The following is a 9,501-nucleotide window of genomic DNA, read 5'->3' on the forward strand; positions in this document are numbered from 1 at the left end:
GGCATGAGTCTCCCTGAGGATGGTGGCGCGGCCAATGATGGCGCGCCAGAAGGAGTATCCTTCCTGATGGGTATCAGTCATATGACTGGAGTACCCTTCTCCATCATGCACGACCCCACCATAGCTGACTTGTGGATGGTGTTGAGAGACATGTTCTTGACAATAAACCAGGGGCGTGTTAAAGGCAACAAGCTTACCAATATTAAAATTTCGATCGCCTCTAGAGATGGGAAAACCCGCTCTAGCGCAAAGGACTTAGGAACCGCTGTCATGACTTCAGGAGGGCCCAACGTGGACTCTTAGCGACGAAGGATACATATCTGGATTTCTATGACGTTGCTCCTTTTCTTTCTTACTCACTTAACTCCAGCGATTGAGGACAGAGAGCCCGATCGCAGATTAGGCTGCCTACTTGAGTAGGGAGTCTACTAACTAGATTTTACCATACCCTAGCCAAGAGTCAGGCTGAGGGCAAGTTACCTCCATAAAGTGACCCGGGGGTGCGGCAGATCATGTGCTTCGCCAACCGAGCCGGTCCGAGGCAAGGCGTCCCTCCCCCACCAACTTTCCAAGTCCTTACTTCCTGCCCTTCTTGTAGACGTTGAGCTCGCCGAGGAACGCCTTGTACTCGGCCGTCACGCAGAAGCGCTGGAGGTTCCCCTTGAGATTGTTGGAAATGCACTTCTGCGTGCTGTCGAATACGGAGACCGGCGGCCGGTCAGCGGGCTTCGCGTCTGTGCCGAATCCAAATCTTCAACCCGACTTGAATGTGAGCGTACGCGACAGTTTCGACGCGAGCTCTTCGGCTTTGCTTCGAGCGCTCGACGAGAGAAATCGATTCGTCCAAAAGTCAGCCGAATCGACTTTGATTTGACCTAGCTAGAGAGTTTGAAGTTTGGTCAGGACCACCCAAACCAGTGGTTGAATTCGGCACAGCTTCGCGCCGTCGAAGTAGGTCTTCAGGGCCCGCGTGACCTTGCCGCTGAGATTCACCTGGTCGTCGGTCGTCGTGTCGATCCATTTTTTGTAGATGGCCAGCGCCTGCTCCGCGAGCTTGTCATCGGCCGCGGTCTCGGCCGCGAAACGGAATGCCTCGATCGCGTCCCAGCACTCGTAGTTCTCCGTCGCGAGCTCCTTGTCGAGCGACGCCTTCAGGAGCGGCGCTGTGCGCGGGTGCACGAGCATGGCGCCGACGGACGCCTTGGTGCCCAGCGCCTTGATCTCGAACTCCGCGGCAACCGACGGCGACCCGAGGCAGAGCTTCTTGAAGTTCGCCCCCGAGATGCGGGCCAGGATCGTCGCACCCCGCGCCTTCACCGCCGCGGCCCGGGGCTCCTCGCGGATCAGGGCCAGCTCCCCAAAGTAGGAGCCTTTCTTGTCCAAAACGACGTTCTCGTCCTCGTCGACGGCGATCTCCACGGACCCCTGGATGAGCACGTAAAAGTCCGTGCCCTTGGACCCCTTGGCGAAGACGGTCTCGCCGTCGTTGAAGGTCTGGACGACGAGGTTCGCCGTGAAGAGCGCGACGGACGCGGGGCGCATGGCCTCGAACAACGACAAGTTCATGGCCAGGAGCTGGCCCGTGAGCCGGTTCTTGATGTAGGCGTTGATCTTTTCCATGACCTCGGGCATCTCCTCCAAACGCGCGCGGAGCTCCTGCGTGTCGAAGTAGATGAAGAGGCACTGCGTCGTCGAGAGCACCGACGCCGTCGACGTCAGGGGCACGGCGCCGCGCTCCGAGTCTTCCGTGCTCAGCAGCGCGCTCTCGCCGAAGAAGTCGCCCTCGTGGAGGTTGCCGACGACGACCTGCTTCTTGCCGTCGTGCGTCGTCGAGTCGCGCTGGCCGACGATCGTCTTCCGCATGTCGCTCTTGCACGCGACGTCCAGCGACCCGGAGAGGATGACGTGGAGCCGCTCCGCGCGGTCGCCCTGCTTGAGCACGACCTTGCCCCCGGGCAGGGACCGGAAGTGGGCCACGTCCGCGAGCTTCCGGAGCGCGGGCTTGCCGAGCGACTGGAGCACGCTCACCTTGTTGAGCCACGCGAGGACCTTGTCCTTGGTCAGGTTTAGCAGGTTGTCGCAGAAGAGCCCGCAGGCGACGTCGGAGTCGCGCTTTGCCATCATCTCCTTGATGTACTTGTCCTGGCTCAGCACGAGGAGGTACGTCTTGCCCTGCGCGAGCACGTCCGTCGGCATCCTGCCCGTGGCCTCGTCAGCCTCCTGCTCCACGTTCTGCACGAGTTCCACAAGCCCGAGCATCTCGTTCTCGCCGACGACCTTGATCACAGTCCTGTTCTTGGCGCTGTCGCGGCCGTTCGCGCTGCCCGCCTTGTAGCTCACCATGCGCAAACCCCCCTTCTCCACAATAACTAAATCCCTCAAACCGACCTTGTGGCTGAAGATCGACGCGCCGTTGGGCACGACGCGCCGCACGAAGTAGGACGCGATGCGGTCCCGGTGGGCGCAGGCCTCCTCGACGCTGAGACCGTTGGCGCCCTCCTCGAAGCAGCCGAAGATGGGCGTGTGGTCGCTGAGCACGGCAGTCGAGTCCGGCGCGACGGCGAATTTGTCCTGCTGCCCGCCCATGGCGCCCGCGCCGCCCGAACCTTGATGGGAATCCTAAATAGAGGAATCCTAGAATCTGGGTTTGACCAAAGTAGCCACATACAAAAGGTCAAGTAAAATCACAGGATTTAGGAGTAGGCTAATGTTTCCCTTAACGGATTCTCGGCTGAACCTAACCACGCGCGCGTGGGCACGGCTTTTAATACCATTGTGGGAGTCCTAAATCACAAAAAAAAAATCCACAAAAGGAGTCCTAAATCACGATTTTTCTACCATTTAGGGAGTGGTTTAGAGGCGCCGTGTGTGGGAAATGGAGTGTGTCTTATTTGCAATTAGATCCAGAATGGAGACCATTTCTTGAGGAACTATGGAAAGTGTGGTATAAAAAGAGGGAGGTGTTTTGGCGTAAGAAATATACGGGTGCTTTTGAAGCCGAAGAAAGAGAAGAAAGAAGGTTGGAACTCAGCCGCCTAACGCTGAGCATAAAGTTAACGAACCAATCCTTACAAAACTTGGCTAGGTATCCAAGTGGTCCTGGCGTATCCCTTGAGCCGCTAACATGATGGTCCAACGATCGCTGACGCTGGGTTCGGCATGTTCCGGACCACGGAAGGAGAAAGTGGGATCACTTCGCTGCAGGAAGTCGGGGTCGATGGTCTCATAAAATTACTCCATGTCGTGCGGGGGGCAGCAGAAGTCGAACAAGCCACGGTGGGCGCGTCGCGCGGCTGAGGGGCCGGGCAGGAGGGATCTCGGCTTCTACGTGTTCCCCCGCGACACGGACTGAAGTTTCGAGGCCTCCGACCCCGAGTTCCAACGGCAAAGTGAACTCATTTTTTTTACCCCCCATCAGGCAGAACATGCCCAACGCGGCGTCAGTGATCGTTGGACCATCATGCTAGCAGCTCAAGGGATACTCTAGGACTACTTGGATACCTAGCCAAGTTTTGTAAGGATTGGTTCGAAGAAAAAAGATTAGAGAATGAACAAAAGAGATTGATGCGAAATCAATAGGCTCGCGAGCGTCGTGCCCGAATTAAAGAAGAGAAGAGGATGAGTATGATTTTATCTGAATAAAAAGCGAAAAGCCCAACGAAGTTGGGCGTGCGTGGCGCAGCCACATTAGGTTCTTCCAGAAGATTCTTGGATGGGCACGGGGACATTGGTTTTCAGTTTGTGTTTAGCGCTTTGAAGATGTCTGGAGTACGCTCTACGCGTCCTGTAGTCCGATGGCCACTCCTGCCAGTTGTCGGCTAGTACTCGCCGCAGCAGTCACGCACAAGGCCAAGTGCCATCAAATTGACATCCCAAATGCCTTCATTCAGGGCGCGGAGCGCAATATGTTTATCAATCCGATCTACCGACAGGCCTTGTCCTATCTCAGGCCATACACAGAACGAACGGTTCATTATTCGGGATTCGGACAAATGATAATTGAGGGGGTTGAACGATGGCCGAACGATATCTGACGCTGCGTTCGGCATATTCCGGGCCACTGTGGAAGAAGCTGAGAGCACTTCGCCGTACGAAGTCGGGGTCGGCGATCTCGAAAAGTCACTCCATGTCAAGCGAGAGGCAGCAGAAGTCGAACACGCCACGGTGGGCGCGTCGCGCGGCGCTGGGGGGCGGGGAACAGAGATCTCAGCTTCTGCGCTTTCCCCCACGAGACGGACTGAAGTTTCAGGATCTCTGACCCCAAGTTCCTACGGCGAACTACTCTCGTTTTCTTCCCCTGTGAACCATAATATGCCCAACGCAGCGTCAGAGATCGTTGGACCATGCTCGAAACTCAGACGTCTGAAGTCTCGTCCGACCAATGGGATCAGCGGATTGGATTCTTGGATGATATATTTCGTTCTCTACATTGCATGAATTCTTGGCATGCACAACACAAAAAGATAAATTTAGCTGACAGGAAGAAATATCGCATTGGTCTACGTCTCCCAAACTCGAGGATTATTTCCTGACTCTTCCTCGACTTCCCCTCCAGGTCTACTCCCTTCCTTCTACTCCAGGGACCATAGGCTCAGCCTACTGAGCCCTTTCTATTCCACGTTAAGACAGTATAGAGTAACCCTCTCCTGTTGGGAATCCGGGCTGCTTAGCAGCCCCGTCTCACTTTTCCATTTTCAGTCTAGGTCAGGAACACTGCCATTTCCCCTCAAGTCCTCTCTGTCTCTCTACATACCCAGCTCCTAATCCAATTATTATTATTATCCCACATCATTACATATCTTGTATCATTCCTTGATATTCTATATCCTATATCAATCATTCCTTCATGCGATTTAAGCGCTGTCTTGCCTACGAACAACGCCACAGACATGAATCCATGCTGCAAGGTCGCGACCATAAGCGCTGGTCTTTTTTTTGCATTCATTTTCGCCATGATGATACCGGCGAATGTTGCGAAGTTTGCGAAGGAGATTTTTCGTAGCGGTCTTCGTCAGGGAAAAATCAGCGACAAAGTATCTCGCCGCGCTGCCTACGACGACACTCTTTTGAAAATGAACTACGCCGGACTCTTTGCAGCACCCAGTTTTTCCGGGATTCCCTGCTACATGGAGCCCTATATGCTGGCAGTAGGTGTCCCTGCCGACATGTCTGATTTGTCATATATGGTGACATTCACCGATGATTATGACTCCGCAGGGATGGATTGGCCGTCGCGCCAAAATGTGTTCGAAAGCCCCGATATACCGATGATTGCGTGGACGGATTGCCTGCTACAAGTAACTCCATTTGCCGCGGTTGGGCTTTGCGCCAGACTGCTTCAATGTGTTCCTTCCGAATGCATTTTCACCGATTTGCTTGCGCCTGACTTGATGACAGATCCATGTGTGCAACTTTCCAATTGGACCAGTTGTGATTGCTTTATCGCTGGTCTGCCCTCCTTTGCCTGGCAAGGAATTCCAGATAAGTTGAATGCCGATGAAGAAATTGCAGTCATTTTGCGAGTTTATAGCCAGAACGGCATTCATTGGCTCACTGCTGGGCTAGACTACAATGGCTGGATGGTCGATCTAGCAGGTGCAGGGATTCCCGGCGCGGTGCATAACCCTGCTTACATCTACAACACACCCACAACAGTGTTTGCTAAGACATGGTGTGTAACAACCTATACCATAAAAGAATGCTGGTCTGTCTACATCGGAGAAGACTTGGAGACGCCCGCCCATATTTTGGCACCGGTGCATTCAATCCTTATTGCGCTTGCTTTCTTGGGGGCTGATCTCTTGACTTTCATGGGCCTCTTTGCTGTCACTGCGAGTACTACGAAGGTAGGCCCTGCTAAATAAAATAAAATTGCTACATGAATGACCTCAGTGCTGGAGTATTTGGCGCCCCGGGATAGGTCCCCGGTTCGCATGGCTTGATATCAAATCGAGAAAACCGATGGCAACAGGCTTCTGGCTATGGTGAGAGATGCCTTTGGAAAGCTTGATCTCTGCCCCATGGGCCTCGATCTGGAAATTTTTTGTTGGATCGCCATCCGACTGGCAGTCACCTGAGATCTCCACTTGCGACGTAAAGCCGGCTATCGAACGCGGGAAATCCGAGGCGTTCTCCCGCAGGGGGATATGGTATCCGCCGTTCAACCCCCGTGCGGGGGTAAATTGGCGGGGGATACGGGGCGGATACAATATGATATCACCTTCAATTTGCCTTGGCTGATGTCTATCAGTATAGAGCTCCTTTTTTACTGACCTGAGTAGACCACGCCCCTCCCCTGCGGAGAGAGACGTGCGAGAAGCTACTAGGATAGCTTAGGCTACCCTCGAGCCAATGGGGGGGCGCCTCAGTAAAAGCGACGCGAGTTGCAGCGCGTTGGCCGCCGCGCGGCCCTCGGATGCAAATTTGCTCGGCGGGAGCGAGACGGGCGTGGGCGACAATGCCTTGGGCGCCGGTGCGGCGGCGGCGTCCGACGAAGACGGCGCGGGCCGACGGTTTTTCGCTTCCGGCGCTTCGGTCGGGCTGGGCGCGGCCCGCGAACCGGTTTCCCGGTGTTTCCCGGACGCGAAACGCGGCTCGGGGCCGCGCATGGACGGTCGCCCCCGGGGGCGCCGGGGCGCGGGTTGCGGAAAGTTGCGGAAGTTTGGGTTTGGAAGGAAATCGTGCGACGTGCGCGCTCTCGGGGAAATCGTCGAACTCGGGGGTTCAGGAGGGTAGTAGAGGGGCGGGGACCGCTTCACGGGGCGCGGGGAAAGCCCTTGTCGGAGCTGGGACCGTTTGCTCATGACCGTGTTCGCCTAGGTGCAGCGGTTGCGCGCGGAACACCCGCCGGGCGGGATTCGCAGCGCGGCCCTCCTGGACGTCAACGGGCTCCTCGGCGCGCCGCGCGTCGTCGCCGCGCCGGGCACGCCGCCGCGGAGCTCGATCGGCGGCGGCACGCCGGCGGGGAAGGAGCGGGGCTCCGCGCGGAAGTTCGCGTCGGGCGGCGGCGCGATCCGCGGGTCGCGGTCGCGGGCTCGGTCCCGGTCCCGGGGCCGATCGCCGTCGGCGAGCACGCCACGGCGCCTGAGCTCCGCGCCCGACAAGGAGAACTCGTCGCCGCCCGCGCGCGGTCCGGGCGAGCGGCCCGCGGCGCCTGAGGCGCTGCCCGAGGCCTCGGGCGCGGCCGTGAAGCGGCCCCGCGGCTTCTTCGACATGCTGTGGGGCGTCTTTCGGCCTGAGAAGCGATCTGCTACGGGATCTGCGTCGGCGACGGCCCCGGCGTCCGCGCGGCCGCCGCCGACCGTCTCGGCGCCGGCGCAGGCGCCGCGGCCGCGGCCAATGCCCGAGGCCTTCTACGGCCGGGCCGTCCGCACGCCGTGCGACGCGGAGCTCTTCGTCTAAGGCCTCTTGCGGGTGCGCGACGTGCTCGCGGCGGCCCCGGCGTTGGGGACGACGCGGCAGCGCCGCGGCGTTGACGACCAGCTGACGGCGCGGCTTCTGACGACTCCCTTTCCCAAGTCCATCCCCGTGTCCTACTGTTCTTCGGGGGCTCTTTCGTCACGCCTGTGCCCTCGCAGGTCGGCCGTCGGAGTCGGCGTGGCCTTGGCGCGACGCGCGGAGAAGATCGCGGATCTGCTCGACGTCGTGCAGGCCATGCGGCTCCGCGACATCCTCACGGGGAACACGAAGCACGTCATCGACGAGGCCGCGCTGCCGCCGTCGCCGGCCGCCCTCTACTACTTCCTCGACGACCAGGACTCGCAGCGCGGCTCGAAGTGGAACCCGAAGGGCGTCGGCCGGCCGCGCTTCAACGCGTTCAACCGGCAGGTCACCGAGCTCCTCCGCGACCCCTTCGTCGTCGCGAACATGCTCGCGGCGCTGAAGATGGTGTCGGACCGCGGGCCCGTCGTCGAGTCGGCGCCCGACAGCGGCGACCCGGCGCGCGCGCCGCGCGGCCGGCCGCCGAAGCGGCGGCTCGAGACGGAGGACCCGGCCATGAAGCTCATGCAGGAGCAGGTGGAGCGGGCGGAGGCCAAGAACGCGGCCCTCGAGAAGGAGAAGGCGGCCCTCGCGGAGGAGCTGCGGGATGCCGAGGCGACGGCGGCGGCCAAGGCCGACGGGATTTCGTCGGTCACGCTCGACGCGGCGTTGAAGGCCATCCGCGACGCGCTGGACCGCGCCAAGCTCCAGTCCGAGCAGGCGTCGCGCAACATCGACTTAATCGTCGGCGTCGACAGCAGCGACCTCTCGATGGCCGAGCTGGGCGTGCTGAGCAAGGTCGGCGACCTAGTGCACCTGAGCGCGGAGGTATTGGACGCGGCCGTCGCGTCCGCGCCGGGCCTGGCGCAGCAGCTCGACGAGCTCGTGGCGACGCCCCGGGCGAAGCCGGAGCTCGCGCTGATCAAGCGCCGGCGCGTGTTTCTCAAGCTCCTCGAGGTCGCGAAGGTCAGGAGGACCAAGGGCGGCGTCGAGAACGTGCTACCGCGGCACGCGGCCGTCACGGCCATGGCGACCGGGGCGACGGCCGCGAGCGTCGAGACGCGGCGCGGGTGCATGGGCGACACCATCTCCTTCGCGGAGACGTGGCGCTTCTTGACGGTGGCGGGGCGCCTCGCCAAGGTCGCGTACCCGGGCCTCTTTCCGGGCCGGCGAGTCGCCTTCGCCGACGACAACGCGCAGTGGACGCGCCTCTGGGCGCAGCAGCGCCTGGAGCACTTCAATTCGTTCGAGACCAACCCGCTGCTCCAGTCGTGGTTCGCGATCGTGTGGCCGCTCCAGACGCTGCCGCTGGAGAAGACGCTCCGCGAGCTCGGCGTGCGCTCGAAGCCCTTCGTCGAGGTCCGCGCGGCCGACTTCGACATCGACGCCCACTCCCAGTCCTGGCTCGCCAAGGAGCTCGCGGTGCTGAGCGTCGACGGCGGCTACGGCCGCGACCTCCTGAAGCGCACGCTCTACAAGCTCGTCTGGCGCCACGACCCGGGCGCGTTCCCGCCGGCGGTCTTCAAGAAGCCGCGGTGGACCGACGCCTACAAGTACCGGCCGGAGGGCCCGCTCCAGCTCGAGGAGGACTGGAAGAAGGACGACGTCAAGTCCCTCGAGGTCCAGCTCAAGAACACGCAGAAGGTGCCCGAGGTCGCCGAGGCGCGCCTCCAGGTGCTCGACTGGTTCGGCATCGGCTGCGGCGACCCGGGCAAGGACTGGGTGATCTGCGTCGGCGACTACGTCCTCTACAGGAACGGCACGAACGCGGCAGGCATGACGGTCGCCGATTTATCGCGGCTCCAGGACAAGCGCGTCGTGCGGACGACGGCGCAGCTCGTCGCGCTCGAGGCCGCGGAGACGGCGGCGGCGACGCCGCTGGCCGGGCCGACGGGCGACGCCGCGGCGGCGTCGACGACGGTCTCGGCGCAGCCTGCGGCGGCGACGCGGTCGACGGCGGTCCCGGCGACGTCGACGGCCGCGACCGTCGCGGCGACGTCGACGGCCGTCGAGGACGGGCCC

At 60.5% G+C, this 9,501-nt stretch overlaps 2 protein-coding genes across 2 annotated transcripts in view; one reads left to right on the forward strand and one right to left on the reverse strand.

Moving 5' to 3' along the window:
- Positions 1-1,257: 1,257 nt before the first annotated feature.
- Positions 1,258-1,497, reverse strand: AURANDRAFT_15263 (hypothetical protein; the record flags this gene model as incomplete). Its single annotated transcript, XM_009042970.1, has 1 exon — positions 1,258-1,497. A coding segment is annotated over one exon (240 nt), but the record flags the coding sequence as incomplete, so codon positions are not given.
- A 2,846-nt stretch (positions 1,498-4,343) lies between these two features.
- The window catches only part of AURANDRAFT_67523 (hypothetical protein), a gene marked incomplete at both ends in the record, with an annotated part of 5,589 nt that continues 431 nt past the window's right edge, over positions 4,344-9,501 (forward strand). The window contains 6 exons of the mRNA XM_009042966.1: positions 4,344-4,503; positions 4,556-4,635; positions 4,704-5,151; positions 5,218-5,846; positions 6,070-6,149; positions 7,578-9,486. Coding sequence (XP_009041214.1) covers positions 4,344-4,503; positions 4,556-4,635; positions 4,704-5,151; positions 5,218-5,846; positions 6,070-6,149; positions 7,578-9,486 — 3,306 coding nt within the window. The remainder of the gene's footprint in view (positions 4,504-4,555; positions 4,636-4,703; positions 5,152-5,217; positions 5,847-6,069; positions 6,150-7,577; positions 9,487-9,501) is intronic.

The sequence above is a fragment of the Aureococcus anophagefferens genome (genome assembly GCF_000186865.1).
Source record: "Aureococcus anophagefferens unplaced genomic scaffold AURANscaffold_40, whole genome shotgun sequence".
In the NCBI taxonomy this organism is placed as follows: Eukaryota; class Pelagophyceae; order Pelagomonadales; family Pelagomonadaceae; genus Aureococcus; species Aureococcus anophagefferens.